This window comes from Podarcis melisellensis (assembly GCF_964234715.1).
Source record: "Podarcis melisellensis genome assembly, chromosome: 4".
NCBI classification, from domain to species: domain Eukaryota; kingdom Metazoa; phylum Chordata; class Lepidosauria; order Squamata; family Lacertidae; genus Podarcis; species Podarcis melisellensis.
The window spans coordinates 31914924-31941953 of record NC_138531.1 but is presented as its reverse complement, the minus strand read 5'-3'; the positions used below and the strand labels follow the sequence as shown (position 1 = coordinate 31941953).

Genomic DNA, 27030 nt, shown 5'->3' with positions numbered 1-27030 from the left:
AAGCAAATGACTACAGGAGTACATTTCATTCTTCTAGAAGTGATAACAATTATTTATTTCTGGAGATTGTAATTCTACCTCACAGCGTTTTGGACGTACTGAATCTACCAAAACCAAAGGGAAAAGATTGTCACTGAGTGGTAGTTAGGGATGTTAGGCATCGTTTCCCATTCCACTCTGTAATCATCGCATGCAGCACTGTTTCCACTTCTGCTGCTGTTTGCCTTCTGCCAAAGACAGCTTTATTATTCTATCTGATGTGGTGAAATTACATAACTTACATCATGAATTATGTAAATGCCATTGTCACTATGTTATTCCAACCCCATTCATTTCAATGCAAAGGAAACACAAAGCATGAACAAAAAGCAATGGCAGCAAATGTGGATCATATTGTGGATCAAATTGATTTTCATTCTGGACACAAGGATGTACAGTGGTACCTTGGTTCTCAAACGCCAAAAAACCCGGAAGTAAGTGTTCCGGTTTTCGAATGTTTTTCGGAAGTCGAACGTCCGATGTGACTATCGGCTATTGTTTCCAGGATGCCTGCACCAATCAGAAGCCACGGCTTGGTTTTCGAACATTTCGAAAGTCAAACAGACTTCCAGAACAGATTAAGTTCGAGAACCATGGTACCACTGGATTTGGCGCTTTCATTTTTGCTATTTATTTTGCATTTTTGTTTTTGAGGCTTTTTCGGTTAATTTGTTTTTGTGACTGTGTGGAACCCAGTTCAGCTACTGATTGATTGACTGATTGTGTGTGTGACTGTGGAAATGAATAAAAGACCCCCATCCAAACAATGACTATCATCAGTGCAGGTAAGGAAAAAAAGTAATTTCAATTTTTATCATCCACAATACTGTCTTGTTTATTTTATAGTACAGTACACTGATTGGCACTGTGGGTTAAACCACAGAGCCTAGGACTTGCCGATCAGAAGGTCGGCGGTTCAAATCCCCGCAATGGGGTGAGCTCCCATTGCTCGGTCCCTTCTCCTGCCAACCTAGCAGTTCGAAAGCACATCAAAGTGCAAGTAGATAAATAGGGACGGTTCCAGCAGGAAGGTAAACGCCGTTTCCGTGTGATGCTCTGGTTCGCCAGAAGCAGCTTAGTCATGCTGGCCACATGACCTGGAAGCTGTATGCTGGCTCCCTCGGCCAATAAAGCGAGATGAGCGTCGCAACCCCAGAGTCGGTCACGACTGGACCTAATGGTCAGGGGTCCCTTTACATTTACCTTTACACTGATTTGCTTTCATTTTATGGATCAATGGTCTCATTAGATAGTAAAATTCATGTTAAATTGCTGTTGTAGGGGTTGTTTTTAAAAGTCTGGAACAGATTAATCCATTTTGCATTACTTTCTATGGGAAAGCACGCTTCGGTTTTGGAACGCTTTGGTTTTGGAACGGACTTCCGGATCAGATTAAGTTTGAGAACCAAGGTACCACTGTATAAACAAACATCAGCAATTTCCACTCCCATTTCCACTCTCCTAATGGCAGAGCACATAGTTTGCACTCAATAAGGTCTCAAGTTTTGTCCTTGCATCTCCAGGCAGGATTGGAAAGAATCCTGTCTGAAGCACTGGGAGTAGACCAGTTAGGTGGACTAATCAATCATCTGACTTGGTACAGCTTTCTATAGCCCTCTGCATGACTGAAGAAATATAGAATATGTCTTTGCACGCATTTTGTTTTACAATCCTTGCCTTGGGGAACATAGATGTCACTCACCCGCATGAGCTGAAATATTTTCTGCTTCACCACGGGCAGTTTGTCTTTCATAGAGTGGGATGTATCAATGAGAAAATAGATGTTATCTTCAGTTACGTCTCCAAAGAGTGCTCTGCTGCCTTTTTTCAGCTCCTGAAGTCTACAGGAAAACACACTCAATGTGAAATAAGAGGCACAGACTAAACTGTGTAAAATGCTCCCATTGTCTTTCCTTAATTATCCTATGTTTGTAAAAACTTATCTTATAATAGAGATCAAATAGAAAAACCCAGTCAAATGTTTTTTTTAAAAAAAAACCTGAAGTCATTATATATACAATACTCTTTAAACGTGAAAACCTATTAAAGCTTAAAACCATACAAGAATGGGATATAGAACGCCTCCACATTTTCAGGGGTATCAGAATGGTGTGGTAGTTTGAGTGTTGGACTAGGACTGAGAAGACAAGGTCTTTGTAGGCCACAAAGGTCACCAGAGGACATTAGGCCAATGACCACCTCTCCTCTTGACCTATCTCAAATTGCAAGGGTAAAATGAGGTTGGGGGACTATGTATTCTGCTTTGAGGCCCTTGAAGTATATTATTAATGGTAACATCATCAACATCAAGGTTAAAAAAAATCTTTATTCAATTACAGTATAAATGTATTATTGTTTACTATATAATTATCGTGTTGCTTCACAAATTCCTGATAATGTACTCATTACCATTTCCCCTTCATCTCAAAATGTAATGCATAAAAATAAATACCTGAATGGTTGACATGGCAACCGGGAGAAGCTATAGTGTCAGAGAAGGCTGTTTACCATGTTAGGTTCATTACCTACTGTTCCTTAGCTTAACCTTTTCCCACCCATGGCCTTTTAAACTGAACTCTTCCATTAATACACCTACATCAATGTGTGGGCTGTGTGTTTCAAAACAACACTTAACCAACCACTTTACTGGAGAATATAGAGCAAGGGTATGGAACCGAGGACCATCCAGATATTGTAAGACTCCCAACTCCCATCTGCTCCATGCAGCATGGCCAATTCTCGGCGAAGATGGGAGTTGTAGACCAAAACATCTAGAGCAGTGTTTCCCAACCGGTGTTCCGCGGCACACTAGTGTGCCGCAAGACGTTGCCTGCTGTGCCGGTTGGGAAACACTGCTCTAAGCGAGAGGGGACTCTGCTCAGGCTGCATCCGCCGTGCGCGAGGGAGGCGCTTCCTTTCGTGAGGGAGGCGAGAAGAAGGGAGGCGGGGCCGAGCAGGCGGATTGGCCCGGCGGCGGCCGTGACGTCACCCTGCGCGCGGCGGCAGATTCGAAACTCCTCAGGCGCAGGCGCGGCTGGAGCAGGAAGGCCGCTCTGCTTGAGAGGAAAGAGAGGGAGCCGCCGCCGGGATGAAGAACACCGTTCCGCGGAGCACCGTGAAGAAGCTGCTGAGCAAGCACAAGATGCACTTGCCTCAGGGTCTTACTGCCCACCCGCCTCTGTTTCCTTGCTGTGTTTGCTCAAACGGAACAAAGAGCAGGGAAAGCCCCTCCCCTCCAGACAAGCAGAGGGAGAGAGAGAGAGAGAGAGAGCGTGCGAGCTGGCTGGCTTGGGTGCGTAGGTGAGGGAAAACTTTTGCCTTCCTTTCCTCCCTCCCAGTTATACCCCTCTCCTGCATTCTTAGCCAGCTGCACACCCCTCTCGTGCTCCTTGTCCGTTCTGTGTTTTTCCTTCCCTCCCCACTTAAAATGTGGTTTAAAAGCATGGATCCACATGGATCCTCAGGATCTTTGCATTGGGTCATCCCAAATTCACCAACAGATCACATAGCATGTCCATGGCTACAGCCTGCCCTCCAAAAATCACGCACCCACTGTTGCCTGGGGCTGCAGTGGTGCAAAAATGTGGTTACAAAACATGGATCCACATGGATCCTCAGGATCTTTGCATTGGGTCACCCCAAATTCACCATCAGATCACATAGCATGTCCATGGCTACAGCCTGCCCCCCCAAAATCACGCACCCACTGTTGCCTGGGGCTGCAATGGTGCAAAAACGTGGTTACAAAACATGGATCCACAGGGATCCTCAGGATCTTTGCATTGGGTCACCCCAAATTCACCATCAGAGCACATAGCATGTCCATGGCTACAGCCTGCCCCCCCAAAATCACACACCCACTGTTGCCTGGGGCTGCAATGGTGCAAAAACGTGGTTACAAAACATGGATCCACAGGGATCCTCAGGATCTTTGCATTGGGTCACCCCAAATTCACCATCAGAGCACATAGCATGTCCATGGCTACAGCCTGCCCCCCCAAAATCACACACCCACTGTTGCCTGGGGCTGCAATGGTGCAAAAACGTGGTTACAAAACATGGATCCACAGGGATCCTCAGGATCTTTGCATTGGGTCACCCCAAATTCACCATCAGAGCACATAGCATGTCCATGGCTACAGCCTGCCCCCCCAAAATCACACACCCACTGTTGCCTGGGGCTGCAATGGTGCAAAAACGTGGTTACAAAACATGGATCCACAGGGATCCTCAGGATCTTTGCATTGGGTCACCCCAAATTCACCATCAGAGCACATAGCATGTCCATGGCTACAGCCTGCCCCCCCCAAAATCACACACCCACTGTTGCCTGGGGCTGCAATGGTGCAAAAACGTGGTTACAAAACATGGATCCACAGGGATCCTCAGGATCTTTGCATTGGGTCACCCCAAATTCACCATCAGATCACATGTCTGTGGCCACAGCATGAAGCACAAAAATGATACATCATTAATATTCACTGCCCACGGCGGCAGCCAATCGGCTGCCGCAAAGGGCGGGCCCTCACAGGTTCACTTAAGGTCGGGACAGCCCGGGGCTCGCCCCTTTCGTTCCCCCAGCAGCAGCGGTTTGGAGGTCTTGGGCCCCCTCAATATTTTTTATAAGTCGGTATGGACCCCCCAATATTTTTTATAAGTCGGCGCCCCTGGCGCATGGTAAACTTTGTAAAGTCACGACCCGTGAAAAGTCGCATATTTGCAGCTTTGTGTGAGGAGATGGGAGCGAAGCATAAAACCTTGCTGTTTCATACGGAGGTCAGGTGGTTGTCGCGTGGCAAGGTCTTGGTTCGTGTGTATGAGCTGCGGGAGGAACTTAAAGTGTTTCTGACAAATGAGAGGTCAGATTACGCAAAGCTGCTTGCAAGTGATGAGTGGTGTGCAAAGCTGGCATACCTGGCAGATATATTTCATCATCTGAATGAACTGAACACACGAATGCAAGGCCGAAATGAAAACCTGCTTACAAGTACAGATAAAATAAATGGATTCCGTTCCATTGTGTTTATTTGATTCCTATTAAAGAGAGTTACTTTATATATAGTCAATATAGGCACAGAGTTAATTTTTTAAACATTTTCTAATGGTGCTGTGCCTCGAGATTTTTTTCATGAAACAAGTGTGCCTTTGCCCAAAAAAGGTTGGGAAACACTGATCTAGAGGACATCAAAGCAGGAAAGGCTATCGAGACCATAATTCAGAGAACTATGTGGGATGTAACATCACAAAAGCAGTCAAATACAGTGGTACCTCGGGTTACAGACGCTTCAGGTTACAGACGCTTCAGGTTACAGACTCCGGTAACCCAGAAATAGTACCTCAGGTTAAAAACTTTGCTTCAGGATGAGAACAGAAATCGCGCAGCGGCAGCACAGCAGCAACGGGAGGCCCCATTAGCTAAAGTGGTGCTTCAGGTTAAGAACAGTTTCAGGTTAAGAATGGACCTCCAGAAAGAATTAAGTTCTTAAACCCGAGGTACCACTGTAAAACATTTCCTGTTTGCCCAGAGGGGACACATAGGGGAATGTTGCTCCAGCCAGGAGGACTTCCTGTCACACCTGGTCTCGAGCATCCTCCCCCTATGTGTGACCAAGTAAATGGGCATGACACTGGGAGACCCCATAAAAGAGGTGGTCACGCAGCCATCTTCCTCTTTTCTCTTGATGCCCGTCCTCTTGTATTATCTTGATGCTTTTGCTGTGTGCTGGCTCTCAGCCAGCAGCACATGGGCTCATTCCTCACAAGAGGCTCAACCCACACTTTTCTATGTATCTGTAACTACAAGCTAAAGCCTGCCTTCAGGATCACACTGTGGACTGAATGTCAGTAAACCTTATCACTACTTTAAAAGAAGATTTCACTGTGTCATTATTGTTTTAAGAGGGAACAAAAGGGGATTAACCAGGAACAAAGCCAATCTGGACAAGGCAGACTGGATTGCTTAAGTCAAGTGATTCTCACAAATCCAATCAACCAGCTTCCTGCTATGTACAGTGGTACCTCAGGTTACATACGCTTCGGGTTACATACGCTTCAGGTTACAGACTCCGCTAACCCAGAAATAGTACCTCGGGTTAAGAACTTTGCTTCAGGATGAGAACAGAAATTGTGCGGCAGCAGGAGGCCCCATTAGCTAAAGTGGTGCTTCAGGTTAAGAACAGTTTCAGGTTAAGAACGGACCTCCGGAACGAATTAAGTACTTAACCCGAGGTACCACTGTACATGGGAATATGTTCTGCTACAAGCTCACTAGCGTGAGTGAGGAAGGATAATATTAATCAATATATCCTCTCCTACTGTCCTCAACCTTCCCACAAACTATGCTGAGGCCTGCTTAACAGACAATATAGTGCATCTTCTGAGAAGGGGATCACAGGTTCCACATCCCTGTCATGCAGAATACAGAGTGTTACAGGTTAGGCATGAAAATGTTGTATTTAGGCTCAGGTATGATCTCAGACCCACAGGTGAATTGCACCATAACTTGAGAAATCATGTCAGAAGATTGAACTGGTGATACAAACATCTTCTGTAATACATCTCTCAATAAGGTCACTCTAAATGCTTTTATCAACTAATATTTGTGTGACTTTTTTTTCATATGCTAATCCAAACATTGTTGTTTTTTAAGGCCTGGTGAAAGTTTTAAGACCTGACAAAAGTTTATAACAGTGCCCAAATATCGCACAATCATTTTTAAAGCAGACACGAGTTACGCATTGGATAGCTTTCCCATTATGGGACGCTGGTTTTGAAAATATTACATTAGAAAGCAATTGAACCTTAGTTCCATTTGATCGAGAACAGTCTTCATTTTATCTTCATACTGTTTGCACCTTTCCCCAGTCAAATGCATATGGAGTGTGGGCCCATCTTCCAAGTCTGTATGCAAAAACTTGTCGCAGTATTTTGCATCAATTAACTTCTTGTTAGACTCCTATACGGGCAAGACGTTCAGGGGAGAAAGTGGAGACATGATCTACACAAAGCATCGGTTGGATCATTTTAATGCTGCATTTTTATGAAGACATGGCAAACACACACACACACACTCAAGCTCTCTTAGGCCTCCCTGTCCAACCAAAACAGCGTCCCCCCTTCCCCTGCTTGGGCTTGTGAGGGGAAACTATTGTAGCTAATAGAAGACTTTTCCGCAGCCTAATTGCAACATGGGGTAGGATCACTGGCGGAGGAAGAGGAGTGCGGAGGGAGCGTACCGCCCCGGACAGCACGATCCTGGTAGGGTCCCATTGCGGCTGTCCACCACCCACACTGGGCACCACGCTCCCGCAGGCGGCCCCCTCCCACCCCCAGGATGCACACCAGCCCCGCCCCCGCCTGCTCTCCACTCCCCAGTGCCCCCCCCCCCCGGTAACAGAGCATGAAGCTCCGCCGCTGGGTAGGATAGAGGGGGTAACAACTGGGGAAAGCAGATTTAAGTCCCCCAAATAATTCTAGGAACTGCAGTTTGATAAGGAACTGTAGCTCTGTGAGTGGAAAACTACAGTTCCCAGGATTCTTTGGGGGGGGTAAGTCAAGTGTTTTAAATGTACTTTAACTGTATAGTGTAGATCCACCCTGACAAGATGCTGACTGGAACTCACTTCCTCTTCCTCCATGCCTCCCTCATGACAGCAGACATCTTTAACATTCTCTTCTGCTTAGATGAAAGAGGAGGATGTGGCGCCTGCCGCAGCACGCCAGAAGCTCTGTGGTCAGCGTGACCAAACCAGTCTAATTTACCTTCCCCTCAACTTCCCTCCCCTTTCTGCGATTATTTATTTTATATCTTTTTTATTACTGCATATCAATTCAAATATATTTACTAATTTCCCCTTATCTTCCCCTTAATTATATCTTACTGCACGTGTTTATACCAGTCCCACTAATGTTTTGATTTGTCTTGTTTTGATTTGTATCTTCAAATAGTCAATAAATTTCCCCCATTCTATTTTTTTTAAGTCTCTCTTCCTGATTTCTTATTCATCCATTTCTGCGTGTTCCATCAGTTTCAGTTGCCAATCTTCCTTTGTTGGAACCACAAACCCAAAAGTTCTGGCATGCACTTTAATCCCTCCGGAGAGATACTGACATTGTGGATTCATCCCTGTCATAAACTAGCACAGCTGTAAACCTATGTGACAAAACTGCAGTCAAGAAAATATACCAAAACTAGTGGATTACCTACAGCATCAGTTTGCACCGATTCATCCTGTGGCTTGGTTCTTATGTTGACAATCCCCTTTGCATGACGAAAACTGAGATCGCCAAATGCTTTTGTTATGGTCAGCTTCTGCGCTTTCAAGCCATTCTTCTGAAGCCACTCCTTGGAATTCACATAATCCTCTGCTCTTGAATCATTTACTATACCGTCAGTTTGGGCTGATGGCGTAAAAAGGTATGAATGGAATGTGCATTTGCTGACACTAGACTGAACCTAATATAATCAACTGGAGTACTCTCATTTTTAAAAATACACGCTTTCCTTCCTTTTAGAGAGCAATACTGCTTTGTTAAAACGACCTAAGATAGGAAGACTTTGCATATGAAAAAGCAAAGCACAATGCTTTAAAAACATAATGCCTAAATTAGGATTTGAAAATCCAGAATTTGGAACAGTAATGATTACCCTGTGAAATCAAAACGAGATTTTGATCAGCTTTTTGCCCTGCAAGACTACAAAGTGCCTTAATGTGCACTGTGAGAGATATAGCTTTAAGATAACCTGTAAATTGATAAGATATGGTCCTTCGAGTCTGAAAGGATTTTGAGATAATGCATCCATTTTAAATCCATCACTCCTGGCACAGACTGAGCTTGCACTTGAACCTAGATCTCCTGGGTAAACTACACCACTTGAGCAAGGAAAGATGAAGTCTGCAGTGGATGGTATTTTAAAAAATTGGGCGGATGATGTACAGTACAGACCAACAGGCAAGGGAAGTTTAGGGCATGAGGGCTGGTAGGCCTGGCCATTCCTTGCCTCCCCAGTGCTGCTCTGCCGTTTGCAGTTTAGAAGACAGCAATTTAGAGGCAAAAGCACACATGACACCAGAGACATAGGTATCGGCCTTATATCGAGATAGACCATTGGGTCCATCTAGCTCAGCATTAAATAAACTGACTGGCAGCAGCCTTCCAAGATTTCAGGTAGTGTCTGCATGCATAACATGTATTCTACCAATGAGCCATGGCTTCAAGCATGCTAGTGTGACACACTCACAATTCACACTTGCAAGAAAGACTGCAGCCACTCCATTAGGCAAACTTCTTGCAACGTGTAGATCTGTAAGAGCAACCTCATCCTTTTGAGTGCCACTGACTTACAATTGTCCGTAATGGAATCGGGGGCATAATCATCAATGCTGCAATGCAGTCAGAATATTTAAAAATGTGTGTGTGTGTGTGTGTGTGTTCATAACATACCTGAAGGTAGTTCAGACTGCTCAAACTCTATCAGAATTCTCTGAACTTGTATCAGTGCATTCCTGGCTTCTTCCATCTCCTTCCAGATCAGGTACACATCTTCTCTGACCCCTGTTCCTGAATTTTGGAGTAATGCAAGAGGCACAGAAATAGAAGCAAATTTAGTTACCTACTGAGTTTCTCTGGCCTTTCATGCCCTCTGAATGCCTTTACTTTTGATAATCATAGAGGAGTCGTGGGCAATCACTGCACACCTTTCAATAATATACCCAGGAGAAAATGCATTCTGAGTATATGGGAATAACTAATGCCGATAGGGGGAGCAAATCTGAGCTGGTTTTATAGTGTCTGACAGTAAACCTAAAGACCTGTGGGTTGCTTTCTCTGGACTGCATCTAGACCCACGGGTTTGGTATGGTTTTTTTGCAAAAAAAATAATTATATTGATTAAAAGAACTACAGCTCACATTGTTCTTTTTTTCAAAGAACCCATTATGAAACATTTATTTATTCATGTATCTGCAAATATATCTGTACTGCCAAACCAAAAAACTATCAAGGCAGTGGACAGTGTCAATCATGATTTTAAAGTGAATAAACAAAAATAAGCCAAATATAAAAAATCAGGTTAATACCTCAGCTGGCTCACCCCTGTGTGAACAGCTATGTGAACATACGTGTTTTAACATGATCACTAAGGACTGGTAATTTTTGCTTCTGAACTCTTATGCACTTATTATATATTTTAAAAGTGCAAGATCATAGGTACATCATCATCATCATAATTTATTATTTATACCCCGCCCATCTGGCTGGATTTTCCCAGCCACTCTGGGTGGCTTCAAACAAAATATTTTTTTAAAAAATGCAATAAAACGTCAAACATTTAAAAATTTCCTAAACAAGGCTGCCTTCAGGTGTCCTCTAAAAGTCAGTTAGTTGTTTATTTCCTTGACATCTGATGGGAGGGTGTTCCACAGGGCGGGCGCCACTACCGAGAAGGCCCTCCGCCTGGTTCCCTGTAACCTCACTTCTCGCAGTGAGGGAACTGCCAGAAGACCCTTGGAGCTGGACCTCAGTCTCCAGGCTGAACGATGGGGGTGGAGACGCTCCTTCAGGAAATACTTGCATGCATGCCCCAAATGGAAAAAGGTAGTCAAGAGCAAAGGGACACTTATTGAGCGGAGGGGCCAAAGCACACAGCACAGAAATATTACATCAAGGATCGCCCACTGGTATGGATGTGAAATAAAAAGAATAGCTATGGAAATAAAAAGCATAGCTATGGAAAGCATTAAACTGTGAGCATTTGAACCTCGTGTGCCCATCACCCACAGAGAAAAATCACGTGTGAATGGCCCGTTTGTGAGATCTTGCCCCCACCTGGAAGCACCCATTGCTATAGTGAGTCAAAGCTGTGTGTTCCAGCCTACCAAGAAAAAATCCTGCAGAGAAGTGTACTGCATCTCCACGTACAGAGCATGCAGAAATGCAGCGCTCTCTACAGATGCTTGCAATATAAAATGTGCATTTGATGTAGTCCACAAATGTTTAAGCCTTGATAAATATGTGGAATCGTTAAGGTGCCACAAATCTTCTCCCCACCGCGAACCCTACTTATCACAATGGTGGGCATTTTGCTAGTAGAGCCACACTGCAATTAAATGCTATAAAAAAATCTCAGCATGGATGCAGATAAGATAGGGAATCATACACAGACACAAAAATATCACAAGAACAAATGTGTGCTTCCCCCCCCCCATACACCAGAAAGCTTCTCTGGAGCTGTATTTTAAATCAAATATACCTGCAAGCGTGCTAGTTCACTGCACCTGCAAAGCAGTCACTGTGCCAAGATAATGTCATGGTTTATGATGCTGCAGTGGCACCGCAGTTGGCTCGAACTACTTTTTGAGGAGTTTATTTCCTGGCACAGCAAAATCTTGAGAGGGGGCCATAAGCCGCAGATCTGACAGCAACATGCTTCAGCTATCATAAAACTTTGAAGAAGCTAATATTTGAGGGTCCAATAAATCTACAATTATTGCTCGGCTGAAATAAAGTATGTATGTTCTTGCATATGCACAAGTGCAGCTCTGACAGGAACAGCAAGGCTCCTCTCACTCCTTTTTCTTCTAGCATTGCACAACTTTAAATGTGCTATTGTATACTGCCATCTCCTGGGACTCTCCTATATTTCTACTTTCATATTAGAGGGGGAAATCAGCCTGGGAGAATGAAGGAAAGGTTAGTAGCACACAGTTCTTAAAAGAATACAACAGGATTTGCTGTTCCCATTTATTAGCCAGAAATAAATTTTATTGCTTAAAAACAAGCAGGGGCTTATTATCACCACCACCATGTGGGGGACGGGGGACGGACCGGGGACCACATAAACCCGTACAAGCCAGGATCATCAGATTATGGTCTGTATAAAATGAGCCACAGTCACTATGATTTGGGCATTTAAAGTTATTCCCAATGCTTATCTTTTGCAAGCCCCTTTTATACTGGCTTAGAACCATAAGTAAGCATAGGCACTTAAATTTTTTTAGTTATTTAGGTTAACCATGTGATGATCATAATATGGAGCAACATGAACCTTTGAAAATACTACACTTCATGGTTTTCCACTCTGAACGTATTTGTTTATTCTCTTGTGTTTCTTTTAACGTTTGATAGACTATTGTATTTTAATATTCTGTTGGAAGCCGTCCAGAGTGCTGGGGAAACCCAGCCAGATGGGCGGGGTATAAATAAATTATTATTATTATTATTATTATTATTATTATTATTATTATTATTATACCTCTGCATGAATCCCACAATTCACAATGGGTTAAGACCTACTGACGGCCTTTGCCTAATAATAATAATAGCAAAATATAACCTGCATATCAGACTCAGCATACCTTGAAAACCCACGTGCTTAAGAAAAGAAACAGGCTCAAAAGTTTTCTTTGAACTGGGTCACAAATGCGCCCAGAAGAGAAAGAAAGAGCTGCTAACTGATTTCCTCTAGGCATCTGCAACTGGGCAAATGAAACAATGACTCTGTTCTGAACACACCACTGATCCTGAATGTTTAATCTGTTTATCGCCGGCTCAATAAACTGCACTGCCACAGAACAAGTTGCATGCAGTTCCAGACCTGCATTTTGTTGCATATGCTTGGTATGTTAGGTTCAGGTTGCTCTCGCACAGAGATATTAAAAGGAAAGGTAGACACTTGGAGGCAGTAGCAGACTGAGATAAAAGCAAGCACTCATCAGCACCTTTGCTTCTTAAAATGTATGTATGGCCCTAGGAAGGTGCCTTCACAGGTCCAGGAAGGTTACTGCCAACTACACTGCCTGCCAGTGGTTCTCCAGGGTTTCAGACCAGTCCTACCTGGAGATGCCAAGGACTGCACCTGGTACTTCCTTCATGTTTATTGATCTAAGAGCCCTTTCTCACTATGGCTTTGAGCACTCGGCCCTACCATTGGGCAGAGTGAGGCAGTTGTCTCAAGCAGCATATGCTATGGGGCAGAAAATGCCAGTGAGATGCTGGGTGGGGAAGAGATGTGTTTGCATTACACCCACTGCCCTGCATCTCCTGCCTTAACTTGCTGCCTTCAGGCAAGATTGGAGGTCCTTGTCCTATCACCAGCATTGGTGTAAGACTGAACGGCCAGCTCAGTGGGCTTCCGTAGGTTGTAGGGAGAGAACCACCTTGTCCTTCGCCTCAGGCAGCAAAGTGTCTTGGGCCTGCACTCAATGACACCAAGCTCTATCCACCAAGTAGTCAACCAGCACAGAAGGTTTATCAACCTGCTACGGAGTCACAAGTTCTGTGGGACTAATTCATGAAAATATGAAACATTGATGGGCTAGTTGCCTGAATTTCACACTGGGGTCCTATGGTTAAGTAGCCTGCTTAACACAAGAGAAAAGCTGTGCTGGGTAGCTGACTGAGGACACCAGCCATGTTCCCATAACAATTTAAGTAGTCTGGGGAGCCCACTCAAAGTATCTCTGAACATGAAAACACTAAACTTCCTAGGTTTCCTCTTTCTCTTTCTTTCTTTCTTTCTTTCTTTCTTTCTTTCTTTCTTTCTTTCTTTCTTTCTTTCTTTCTCTCTCTCTCTCTCTCTCTCTCTCTCTCTCTCTCTCTTTGATTTGGGTATCATTTAGTCCCATTTTACACACCAGCATGTCAGAATGCAATCGTTATTTTCATATTATATCTTCATTGTTTCTCAGGACATCCTTTCTAGGAAGCGCTCGATAAACAGACCCCAAAACATGCAAGACAAATATATCACTCCAGGGTCTTTTCTGATGTAGAAGGCAGAGAGAGCGAGAGAGCGAGAGAGAGAGAGAGAGAGAGAGAGAGAGAGAGAGAGAGAGAGGCAGAGAGAGTCCTGGACGTACCCAGAGTTTTCCAATTGGCTAGGCATGATGTCATACCCACAGCTATAATACTAGGTAAATGCCCAAGACTAATTGTGTTCCCTTTTAACGTGTAAATTCTATTCTGTAAAAGCAATAAATACACGGCCTACAAAGCGTTTCTTGTAGATTACTGCACTTGCAGGCTGATTAAAACCATTCTGCAATTTAGCCATTAAGAAAAGGGAAAGTGCAGGGGCATAATTTGAAGAGCCGCAGCAGCTTTCAACTCATCTATTGAAATATAAACGAGAGGGAGCAGGAATGCTTCTTGCTCACAATGGAACCCAGCAGAGAGGCTCTGTTAGTTGCAAGCCATCATTAAACAGCTGCTGAATTAAAATTAAAATACAGAGGAATTAGAAAGTCGTTCCTCTTAGAAATATCACAGTCCCAAGTGACCTTTAAATAAAAGGACAAGCAGTGCCTCCAAGAAAAGGGGGCATTCTTTTTCTGGCTACATTTTATGCAATTACACTTATTCTATTCTTTATGTTCCAGGATCTACTCTTTGTTTTGCAGCCTGTGGGGCACGGGTGTCAACACCATGTGCTGGCTTGAACCCTACATGGCTTGGATAATTAGGCTGCGTACGCAACATACCTTAAAAGCATATTCTTCCCCTCAAAGAATTATGAACACTGGTTTGCCGAGGGTTGCTGGGAATTGTAACTTTGCAAGAGGTAAACTACACTGCCCAGATTTCTTAAGAGGAAAAGAATGTGGTTCCTGGGGGTCATTTTGCAAGACAGGGTTTGTTTTTTTAACATATTAAAGTCAAATAAATGTTGGCTAATTCCCCACGACCCTGGTGCATTTACTTATACAGTCGTACCTTGGATCCTGAACGCCTTGTGAGTCGGGCGTTTTGGCTCCTGAACACCGCAAACCCGGAAGTGAGTGTTTCAGTTTGCAAACATTCTTTGGAACCTGAATGTCCAATGCGGCTTCCGATTGGCTGCAGGAGCTTCCTGCAGCCAATCAGAAGCTGCACCTTGGTTTCCAAATGTCTTGGAAGTCGAACAGACTCCCGGAACGGATTCCGTTCCGCTTCCGAGGTACGACTGTAATGTGGATGCTCAACATCTGTCCTGTTTAAAGCCTTGCATTTTAGAAAATATCTGAAAAGTAATTGAATCAAGATGTGATGACTTGTTAGTGATACAACACACACACACAACACATATGCAGCTCAGTGACAAAAAGGGAGGAAAGAACTTGTATTGATTTATGTATGTATATAGTCTGCCTTGTTCCTGAGTAATCAGCATTTGAAAATTGTGTGTACTCCGTCACAACAGGGACTAATATTTCTCTGTTTTCCCCTGGTGGTTAGTGATTCCTTCTTTCCTATTAAGACACGTAATTTGATACACAATTATTTGGAAGCTACCAAACCCCTTGGGGGCTTTTGCATTTATTCAGAACAGGCCTGCTGGAACATGCAAACTTGCCACCTTTCTGAAAGGGACTGTTTTTCACTCTTCACTTTCTCTAAATATCAAACACTCTTCTCTAAAATACAGGAAATAGGGGGTGTCCAGCTCCATTAGCTAAGAATGGTTTCAGAAAGAAAATGGCCTTTCCCCCTCCCACACAGCACAATGAACTTCTCAATATTATGTGCCGTTGTAAAACTGTTCCCCATTACCATATTGTTCTATGGGCTGTCCCAGTGATGTGTTCTACTCTCTGTGCCTTCCAGTTTACCTTAGGAAATTTGTGAAATTAATTTCAGAACTGGTACACGCATTGTTTGCCACTGTTTTGAATGTGCACCCCCACCATCTGAAGTGAGGCAGGTGGATACAGGGGGGGAAAGACCTTTTTGGCTGCAACACCTCATTTGCAGAATTCTCTCACCACGGAGGCATGCCTAGTCTCTTAGGTGCCAGCCAGACAACATTTTGATTTCCCCAGACGTTTAACCTCCAGTGTATCTCCCTTTCACACACACACACACAAAATATGATTGTTTTTACCACTGTTCTACCATTGTGAGTCATTGTATTGATCACTGCTTTTTTACTGTGCTTTTTGAGTCATTGTAAACTCTCCTGGAAATTTCTGAATGAAAAGAGGTAGTGTAGAAATGTTTCAAATAAACATTGTTGTGTTTCTTTATGTGTGTGAACACAATGAAAACAATTGAAGTACTAGTGGTTTTAGATTGTGGTTTGATGTTGTAACTTTCCTGACGCTTGCAGATATTGGACGAAAATAAAATAAAATAAAATAAAATAAAATAAAATAAAATAAAATAAAATAAAATAAAATGAAGAAGAAGAAGAAGAAGAAGAAGAAGAAGAAGAAGAAGAAGAAGAAGAAGAAGAAGAAGTAGTGGTGGCAGCCTGAGCAGAAAAATGTGCACTGCTCCAGGAAGATGCAGAGGTTCTAGTTTTGGAGTCCTCCAGTGAAAAAGTCCCACAGTTGTGGGGCAGCCACACATGCATCTGCCAGTCACAACGGCGACGTATCCAGTGATTCAGATAGGACAGGACCACAGGGCTAAATATGGCAGAAGGTGAAGGCAGTGGCAAACAGCCCCAGCATCAACATCTAGGCTGGCATGGGCAGGCTGAGGTCCACCAGGAAAGATGCTGCTTACTGCAGAATCCTTTGCTATTATTCTGTTGTCATAGGGGCAGCTGGCACGTACATGGGATACTAATACTCTTTTAAAAAAATACTGAAACACATTCTCCTTTTCTGCAACGAAGGGCCGCATTTGAGTCCTGTCAGCATGATGGTGCTGTGATTTATGCATGCTCTTAAAATGCAAAACTGCACATGCTCAAGAGTGTCGTAATTTTTACCACAGCTAGAAAACTGTCCTTGCTTAAGAGTTTTGCTCTAACATGTCAGGAACATAAAACAAATGTCAATGGGAAGAAGACAAATGTCAATGGTCTGCTTTGCCTCTCTAAGACCGTGAAGTCCAGGGTCTAAAACCAGTGGCGTAGCATTGGTTATCAGCACCTGGGGCAAGGCAAGTAATTTGCGCCCCCTAACCCGTGGATTTGTGCCCCCTAACCCTAACCTAACCCTAACCCCCAGATGTTGCGCCCGGTGCGGCCGGGCCCCCCTGCACCCCCCACGCTACGCCACTGTCTAAAACAGTGTCTCCCAAATTTGGGTCTCAAGCTGTTTTTGGAGTACAACTACCATCACCCCTAGCTAGCAAGACCAGTGGACAGGGATGATGGGAATTGTAGTCCAAAAGCAGCTGGAGACTCAAGTTGGGGAAACACAGGTCTGAAATTCCCTTGTTGCACTATTGCTTCTATCTTCTTCCAAAGAACTCTTGTTTACCTCCGTTCTGTATTGAGGAAGCATTCTGTTGCCCCTTGTTCCAATAAAATGCCTGCTAGTGCCCCCAGATTCTCCTAGATAAAAATGTTATCTTGAAGATTCTATGCATCCTTCCAGGCAAAAGCACTTAAGGAGGGCACAGAGCGAGAAGCAAGGCTGGTGAGAGCTATGGTCCATGGAGATTCTGGAGGACTGAAGGGAGGAAGGCATTTGGGGCATAACAATAAACCTTTTTTTGTTTTACCTAGAGGCAGGTTCCCTTTCAGTTTCCTCGCATTCTGGGTAAGTAAGGCTTTCTCATCCTCGTCGCTTATTGAGGTTTCTATCATGTCCATGTAGTCCTCTCTCTCAGCAAATGCATGGAACCTGAAGGGATAAAGTGTTCCAATCTGTATGCAAGGTTATAAACAGGCATCAAGGGAGCTGGTATGGAGCAGTGGCTAGAATGTCAGACCTGACAGACCCAAGTTTAAGTCACTCCTCAGCTATGGTCTACTGAGTGATTTGGGGGCAGTGAGCCTCTCTCAGCCTAGCTTACCTCACATGGCTGTTTTAAAAAATATGAGGAAATAGAACACGTTTCACTTTTGACTTCTTAAAGAGAAGATAACTGCAACAAATAAACGCAGTAATTTCCATTGGTTGTCAGGCTCAAGCAGCATTAGGATGTTCTCATTGTACTCTTTTATCACCAGAGTTTCATAAAACTCACAGGTGCCCATAACAAACTGGGTGTTCCCGTAGCATAACTTGCATTTATCAGTTTAATAGCAACTCACGATTGAGGCCTCACTCTTTTAGGCTTGCTCTACTGTTAAGCAGAGCTGCCTTGGGGTGCTGATTTTGGATGTCATGAAAGGCACTAAATGCTTGTCATTGTTGTGTATTTTACTCCCAGGGAGTAACTTGGTCAAGTTTGAGTACTATGCACCTTGCATAGGGGAGAGGGGCATTTAACTACAGTAGTACCTCAGGCTACGAACTTAATTCGTTCCAGAGGTCCGTTCTTAACTCGAAACCATTCTTAACCTGAGGCATGCTTTTGCTAATGGGGCCTTCCGCTGCCACCATGCCACCGGCATGCGTTTTCCGTTCTCATCCTGGGGCAAAGTTCTCAACCCAAGGTACTACTTCCGGGTTAGTGGAGTTTGTAACCCAAAGTGTTTGTAACCCAAAGCGTTTGTAACCTGAGGTACCACTGTACGCCGCATTGGGCAACTAAACATCTTGAGCTGAACCTGCTCCACCAGACCTTGTTATTTTCATCTCAGAGGGACAGAGGAAGGGGGAAAGTGACATATTTGGGCAAAAAACACAATGAGAAAGCATGCGATCTGCAAGGATCCAGATCTCCATTTGCAAAATAGATTGATAGTGCTGAAATCATTTACCTCATACCTGCCATTGGTCAGATGACTCAGCTCCTTTAATAAAGCAATAGTCTCTTCTTCTCGAGCATTAAAAGACACTGTATGGACTGGGCACGGGCACCTCGATATCTTCTGCAGGAGCAAATGTCTCATGCATTCTGGCATATCGCCCACAGTGAAATAGTACACGGCCTCAGTCTGTGACGGACAAGTCATTTGAACCATGAAGCATATTTGTAACATTCCCCCCCCCCCCGCTTTTCATTTCTATCCCCCCCATTCATCCAAGGAGCTAAGGTGGCATACATGGTTGGTTTCCCCCCCATCTCACAACATCCTTGTGAGCTAGACTAGGCTAAGGGACGGTGACTGGCCCAAGTCCATGGCTTTGTGGCCAAGTGGGGATTTGAACCCCAATCTCCCAGGTCCTAGTCCAACACACTTAACCACTACACCACACTGGCATCTCTTATAATAGCAGCAATTCAGCCCAAAAGGCTGCACAGTGAGCCCCACATGCCCAGAAGTGTTAGGGAAACTGAGATTAATTGGAGACTTCCCAGCTTAATTGTGGCTCACCTAAAAAAGGTTGCAGTGCGCCAAAGAGGTATTTGCATCTCTTAACTTTCAGACAGGTTCATTGAAACTAAGCCTATGCTTCAAAGCCCCTTTAGTGTCATTGAAACATTTCTCTCTTGCCTGTTCCGTGGGAAATTCTGCTCTCAGAATGCAATGCTGTCATGCATATATGATATTGGTAAGAACCAGCCTGCAGATCAACTTGAAAGAAATTCCTTCTAAATAGCCCCCAATGTTCTTTTATTAGCATGTATTATCCCCGTCCATAATTCATGTCTGTAGCACTTGCAGTCAAAACTCTCACGGGGATATATCCCTAGACATAACCGAAGACTTCTAGAAATGTGTGAGAGAGATTACCGTGTCATCAAACAAGGCCTCCATGATCGCTTCCGTGGGGCCCGAGTGGCAAACAGCTGGCCTGTATTCTATCGCCCAGAGCCACTCAACAGCCGCTTCTATAGAGGCCTCCGACACAGGAACAGTTTTCTCTTGCCACTTTGCAAGATCTTGAGCCCCCCTGGAAAGGAGAATAGCTAAAATATCTGGAGAAATGGCTAAACTTGTCTTGCAATAACAGCTCTGGTAGACTAAAAAGGGCAGCAAGGAGCATCTGTCCCCGTCAAGGTTTTGGTCTGGAGATTATTGAGGGGTGGGGGGTGGAAGGGGAAAGGCCTTATCCAGTGTCTAGACAGACATATGATCTGGGTGCCAAATGTCTGTGGAGTTTCCCAGATGAATTACTTCGATCAACATTCAGTGAAAAGGTCCCGCTCATTCTCCCAATCTGGCAGAGGTCGAAGAGAAAGGGAAGAGGGGCCTGAGCATTCAGCATTGATCCCTGCGCTTTGAGCTAAAGATCTCATCCTGAAATAATGGTCACAGTGGGGCTACCACCTAGACTTCCTGGAGAACAGAGTCAGAATGGATTGCCCTAACCCCCACCCCCAAAATCAGTCTCTTATCCAAAATGCCTCTTTGGCCCCATGCAAATCAAGCACTATACAGGACTCCTCATATCCCAGAATGGGCTCCCCAGGTCTGTAGTTGCTGACCCTTAGCATAAACAAACATGTTTTAAAAAATTAGCATATACTTTGTCTGAGGGAGCAATAGGTGCATTAGCTATAGAGAATAAAGTTTGTGGGGGGTATTATGGTGGTACTAAAACTGATCTTAATTGTATCTACCGTATTTTTCGCTCTATAAGACTCACTTTTTCCCTCCTAAAAAGTAAGGGGAAATGTGTGTACGTCTTACGGAGCGAATGCAGGCTGCGCAGCTATCCCAGAAGCCAGAACAGCAAGAGGGATCACTGCTTTCACTGCGCAGCGATCCCTCTTGCTGTTCTGGCTTCTGGGATTCAGAATATTTTTTTCTTGTTTTCCTCCTCCAAAAACTAGGTGCGTCTTGTGGTCTGGTGTGTCTTATAGAGCGAAAAATACGGTACTTACTGTTTGGTTTTGTTTTGGTCTCTAAGACAAAATCTAGCTGGCCTTTGCAGGAAAATGTGTGTTGATCAATGCTGAGAAGAAGATACATGGTTTGAAAACGAATCTTTTCCACTTAAAGAGAACTAGTGTTTTAAAATAAATAAATAAATAAAACGCTTAAGAAGGATTTCTACTCATGGCCTCATATTCAAAATGGCATAAAGGCTTTGCAGATAAAGTCTGATTATGTTCATCAGCAATATGCTTTCAACAAACTTCATTATTATGGTTGTAGTCTTAGGAATTCCAGCAAGTCTCCTTAATAAAGTGTAGGAAACTTACTGAATGATGTTAAATCGGGAGATTTGGGCCACTTGCTGTTTGAAGACCATAGAAAGCGCCTCTCGACACAGATCAAACTCAGCTCTAGAAGCAACACCGAAATCCAGAACAACGGTGATGCTCTGTTCCTGAATCACTCCAAATATTTGCCGGCTTTCTGTGGTTAGCCATTCCATCCTTTGTTTATACAGTTCGATAGCTCCAGTAAGACAATCCACAAAATGAAAGAGGAGGTCTTTTTTGGCTGTCAGCTGCATTTAAATTTTAAAAAGAGTGAAGATGTCAAAATCAAGACAGGGAATAATAGGGATGGAAAATGAAGAAGATGTGCATCAAGGCAATTACAAATGCAAACACACTTTTTAAGAGCTGGCAAACCTTCTTGATGGATCTGTACTTTGGTATTAATATTTTATTGAAAAGGGTTCAATTATGAAGAAATAAAGTGATGCAAAGAAAAAGAGAATGAGAAAAGAAAAAGGAACAAAAATGTGTAGAAAAAATATATGAATATAAATGAAAAACACCCGTAACCCATACATTCTTTTGTAAATTTGATATTATTATCCTAATACGTATGTAAAGATGAATGACCTACTACATTTTCTATAAACTCGTTCCAAATATTGTCATATTTATCCAAACAAAGTCTACGTCTGTAAGCAGTATGTTCATAAGCTGTGAGTGTTATCATATTGTCGATCAATTTATTAACGTGGATCATATGTTTATTCCTCCAGATCATCAACATCAGTCTCTTGGCTACCATAAGAGCGCACAGAATCACATTTTCTCTACTTGACGGGTCTCTCCTATCCTTGCCTTCTGATGCAAAATCCAGAACGGGGTCAAACTGGAGCCATTGTTTTTCAGCAAGTGTTTACCATCAAAGTACTGAACAAGCATCCAAATGGTGAGCACAGCAGCAGCCCTTGAGTGGACAGAGTGATGGGGCATGCTCCCAGCAGTTGTGCTCCGGCTAGCTTAAGAGAGCTGTGATAGGACTTTTGAGGTCTTAGTAATGTTCATAAGGTACCAACCAAGCACATACATAGATCAGAACAGAAAGACCAACCTGGAACCATTTTGATTCTTAAGCTGAGCAAATGTTTTCTCTGCAAGGTCAAAGTGGGAAACCTCTGCATTGTCTCTTTCTTCACAAATCCTGTCTTAAGGGCACATTTAAGATATGAATAGGGTGTGAGCCTGTGACCTGGCCCAGGAACTAAGTATTTATCATTATAAAAGACTGGCCAGGCTCTCCAGGCAACCCAATCAAGTAACCTGCCAGACAGGAGATAAACAATGACAGGAGAAAAACAACATTCAAATTTCTGTTTTAGACCACCTTTTCTGTGATGTAGTTATGATATATCCGGGGGGTGGTCTTTGGTTACACCCCTTCTGTGATGTATGTACAGTATGATGTTTCTGGGGGTGGTCTTGATCTACAGGGGGGCAATTTCAAAAGTCTTTATAAGGCCTTGCATGCCATTGTTCTGGGTTGTCCTCTCCTGCGGGTGAGGGGAGCACCCTGTTGCAACAGATCAATAAAGATCAAGCTTACTAGCTGCTTTGCTTCTCAATATTCTCTGGTTGGCCTCTGTTATTTTCTCCTACCAATAGGAAACCTATGTAAGGACTTTATATGGGATCTTGGATACCCCATAAGGGAAAAGGGCAATTTTTGTTTACAACAGAGCAAAGTGATGGTGAGGTGGGAGGAGCTCCAGTTTAGTCATAGAAGCCCTAAAGGGCATGTTGGTGTGAAGAGCTCGTCCTACACTCGAGTAGGACCCTGGTAGAGTCACATGCCCAACTGGCATGTTCTCTCCCTCCTGGTTGTTTGTTCGGGAGCTTCAAAAGCTTTCTTCTGCCCGAACATCACAGCGACCGATGCCAACAGACATCGGCACACTTAGGGATCTGCAGCTTGTGTAACAGACCTCAGCCACTCAGCATTTTGGCTAATCTACTTTATTTACATATAAACACACACGGAGCACTGCAACATGGCTCCCTCTCTCTCTAGCATCAGACAGCAAACAGGAAAAGAACAAAAGACAATATTCCCACTTCAAGGAACACAGTAAGACAAACATCCTGTCTCCATCACTTACCACTCTGTGGAGTCAAAGCATATACCGTCATGTGATAGACAACAATCCCATGACTGCAATTATGGAGCAGGAATTCTAACAGTTAGGCCGCCAACCAGCAACCAGGAGCTCCCCCAACCTTATGATCCCCCAACCCAGCCTGATCCCAATGAGCAACAGTACTCAGCAGCAGGAGGGTGCTGAGTGGGGCAGCTGTTCGCAACAGAACTGCGGATCTCTGGAGCTATGATTCACACACATCTACCACCCAATCAGCATTTCACAATGGATGAAAAGTGGCCCCCCAAAAATTGTTCGGTTTCATGGAACGTCCAAACCATACCAGCTTCTAGCTCATTAAATCCTACTAGACCTTGGAAAAATGCAAGAGAGGAAGTCCTGATTCTGAAAATAACCCATGTCAGTAGTTTTGTTGTTGTTGAATAATATAGGTGCTGGATCAGCAAACCATTATCGGTTATCGAACACCTCTCTGAAGCTAAGTGACCCCAGGCTCATTGTTATTACTTCCACTCTGTGTTCTGGAGGTAGTTCTCCCCAAGCCCAGCTTCAACAGGTCAGCAAGAACTCTGAAAGCAGAGTCCAGATTTTAAAGAACATCAAACACAAACTTTTTATAGCCAGAGGGCAGGTTGTTACTACACCCAGCCACCACCTCATCCTGCCAATATATAATATCATCCTGCCAATATATAATATTCTGCCAATATATTATCTTACCCAAAAGATATATTGTTACTCTGAATCCGCCACTTACGTTATACAGCTTGCCGTCTTCTCCTGTCATGTATTGACGATACAACCCATTTGCGTATCGAGAAGCCACAAGTTTCCCCAGGATGGATACATAGTCTAGAATAAAAAGAAGTTGTACATGTGCTGTCTCCATCATGCAGGGTCATTTATTTATTTTTTGTACCAATTCCTTGCCTGTTTATTTAGAAGTGAGCCCCAAAGGATATCCCATACACAAGCTGTTACTTACTGTTTAATGCAACAGGGCTTATTTCGCCAACTAACTGTGCAAAAGATCAGGCTGTGCATCGTGCAAAGGGAAAAGACTTGCTGCACATCATACCTTCTTTGTGCTGAAATCCAATCTTGGATAAAATCTGAGAAAAGGTCAACTTGTTCCTTTTGAGCCCATGCAGCTGAAGCCATTTAGGGGAAGAGATGAGAAGTTGCACATCCAAGTCCCACTGAACGCCATAATCTCTCCTTTCTTTTCGCTCCAAGTTCTTCTCACAGACAACCAACGTCTTAGGTTTTTCAGGATCTTTTTTAGGCTTCCCACCAAAAGTAACTTCTGTAAAGGGGAAAACGTGCAAGCTAGGTGTTATGTACTGAAGTTCTCACCCTGGGCCAGCAGGGGGATACTGTAGTTATGCAAATGAAGGATCGAAAGTGACGTTCAGTGATTGGATAGAAGTTCCATGTGTAATTTTATTAATAAAATATCATAACCTTAGAATACTCACGTTCACTCCATGCAAGCCGTTTACCTATGCCGCCAGTCATTGCAACCACACTGATTTTTTGCTTCCTTCTGTGTTCCCCTTAAAACATGAATAAAAACACATGTTTGTTTTTTATTGATGCCATCCAACCAGTAAATCAGGTCTGGTCTCGATGCTATAAATTGAATATAAATTTAAATTAAAGTTAGCACCAGCTCCAACAGCTTTTATTAGCCAGAAACCTAATCCTCCCACTTACCCAGGAGGAAGCCCCACTGAATTCAGCAGAACTTACTTCTGAGCAGACATGGTTTAGATTGTGCTGTCTAATTATTTATTTCAAATATTTCTATACTACTTACACAGCGACAAAATGGTTACAAAAAGGTAACTTGCCCGTTTATGGAAAATGAAATAAAAATAATGTTTTAAAAATACCACATTAAATAAACATTAAAATAAACATTAAAAGAACTTACTAGGAGGTGAAACCATGGGCAACAATAAAAAAATGCCTAAAACCAGAGGAAATACAGAAGGTTCTATGTAAACCAGGTTCAACCTGGTGCCTGAAAGAAAGAAGTATTGGTGCAAGGCAAGGATCTCTAGTGAGGTCATTCTATTGTCATCTTGTTTGGAGATGAGAAATTGGAGAGAAAAGCTATGGTTGGTGAACTAATGGTAAAGGCACAGAGGCAGCATATTCAGTTACCTAGGCCCCCAAGATAATAATAATAATAATAATAATAATAATAATAATAATAATAATAATAATAATAATAATAATTTATTTATAACCCGCCCTCCCCAGCCAAGACCGGGCTCAGGGCGGCTGATGTTTTGCTAGTGAAGCTTTTGCCAACTGCATTGGAGATGGGATGCAGATATCCTTATCAAATCACGGCAGCTGTGTTCTGCACCAACTGATGCTTCCTGGTCATCTTTCAAGCCACACCTAAAATACCATTATAGCAGTCTAATCAGGTGGTGATCACGGTGGGGCTAACTGTGACCCAGAGCATTCCTGTCCAGCAGAGGCTGCAGTTGGGGACGCAGGAAGGAGAAGGTGCTCTGGACCAAGGCTCTAGAGAACAAAACTGGATCCAATGGGAACAGGGAACCAAAAAGTGAAGTTGACCCTTCGGGGGGGGGGGGTGCAACCCATTCTAGAGCAAGTAGAATGCAAACTCCCAGGATACAAGAACCATCTACCCACAGCTTTCCCGTCTTGTTGGGATTGGGCTTCAGTTGACTGGCCCTTGTCCAATGAAAAGCAAAGCTGAGTGTTAACAGTATGCTGATAGTGTCTCACTCTGAACCCCTGGTTGACCCTCTGAAGCAACTTTAAAGCTGACTGGGTGGCTGAGAGGTGAGTAGGGAGGAAACAGGGGACTTTCCTTCAGTCAAATTCCTGAAGTTGTCTTAAGATCCAAATTCTAATGTGTATTTGAATTATGATTACTATTTTGATTCATTATCCGCCCATAAAGGCCCTGGGAAAGTTACAGGGGTTTAAAATGCAATGGTGAAAATAGTTTAAAACAGACTGCAGGCACAATAATTGGGTGGGCACTAGAAATGTACGTTTCGGGTGCCAAAGACCAGAATAAAGAAGTGAATCACTTTGGCCTCTTCAGTTACCTGGCAGAATGTTATTCCAGTATTCCAGATCCACATACCACTGTAGTCACTTGGGTAACTTTAAACAAGAAGACCAGAACAACAGGGCTAGTGATGCAGTAACTAGGAAGCCCTTCAGAATGCCCTATATGTGCACAGAGGAGGGTTTGTGCAAACATTTACCCTTTGGCTGCTGTACCAAGTGGTAAGTTGTGCATTTTGCCTCCAGGGAGACAGAACTCTTGTCTCTTAAGTGTCAGCTATAAAACATATGAATCACCGCAATTTATTTACCCGTGTGATGGACTAGGGCCTTAATTCAAGTACTTTGATGCCGTGATTTCATATTGCAAAATCCCTATGCAAAGGACACTTCCATAGAACAATTTGCATGTATTCCACATGTATCCCATATGAGATAATGTGTGTGAAATGCTTTAAATACTAAGTACTGATACTTTATTCTGTGGATCATAATCTGTGGTGATCCCACATGCATGAACATTAACTGCAGCATGTATGCTGATTGAGTCTGCAGTCAGTCTCGTTGTTTATCTATGTTCAATTGCCACATCAAAATTATCTTACATGGAAATCACTTTTTTTTCCTGGAAAGGAGCCCTGAGTAACATTGAACAAGCCAATAGCTATCATCCTCCATTGCCCAGTTTGTGAAATGGGAATAATAAGGACCAGCCTTACAAGTTGGCAAAAAAGAATGAATTAGGATTGTAAAGCACTTTGCATAGTTATATATTTATTTTACATTTATATTTCATCTTTTTCTCCAAGGCGGTCAATGTGGCATACACAGTTTTCCTCCTCATCTTATAAACACAACAACTCTGTGAGGTAGGTTAGGTTGAGAGTGAGTGACTGGT

The 27030-nt window shown here is 43.4% G+C and overlaps 1 protein-coding gene across 3 annotated transcripts in view; it reads right to left on the bottom strand.

Annotated features, from left to right (window-relative positions):
* VWA3B (von Willebrand factor A domain containing 3B) overlaps positions 1 to 27030 on the bottom strand; it is a 67236-nt gene that overhangs the window by 37141 nt on the left and 3065 nt on the right. For all 3 annotated transcript variants that reach the window (XM_081907754.1, XM_081907755.1, XM_081907756.1), the window contains exons 2-12: positions 24551 to 24628; positions 24151 to 24378; positions 23830 to 23924; positions 20953 to 21203; positions 19538 to 19697; positions 18627 to 18796; positions 17473 to 17594; positions 9484 to 9600; positions 8246 to 8439; positions 6840 to 6994; positions 1742 to 1880 (exon numbers count right to left, since the gene is read on the bottom strand). In XM_081907754.1, coding sequence (XP_081763880.1) covers positions 1742 to 1880; positions 6840 to 6994; positions 8246 to 8439; positions 9484 to 9600; positions 17473 to 17594; positions 18627 to 18796; positions 19538 to 19697; positions 20953 to 21203; positions 23830 to 23924; positions 24151 to 24378; positions 24551 to 24628 — 1709 coding nt within the window. The remainder of the gene's footprint in view (positions 1 to 1741; positions 1881 to 6839; positions 6995 to 8245; positions 8440 to 9483; positions 9601 to 17472; positions 17595 to 18626; positions 18797 to 19537; positions 19698 to 20952; positions 21204 to 23829; positions 23925 to 24150; positions 24379 to 24550; positions 24629 to 27030) is intronic.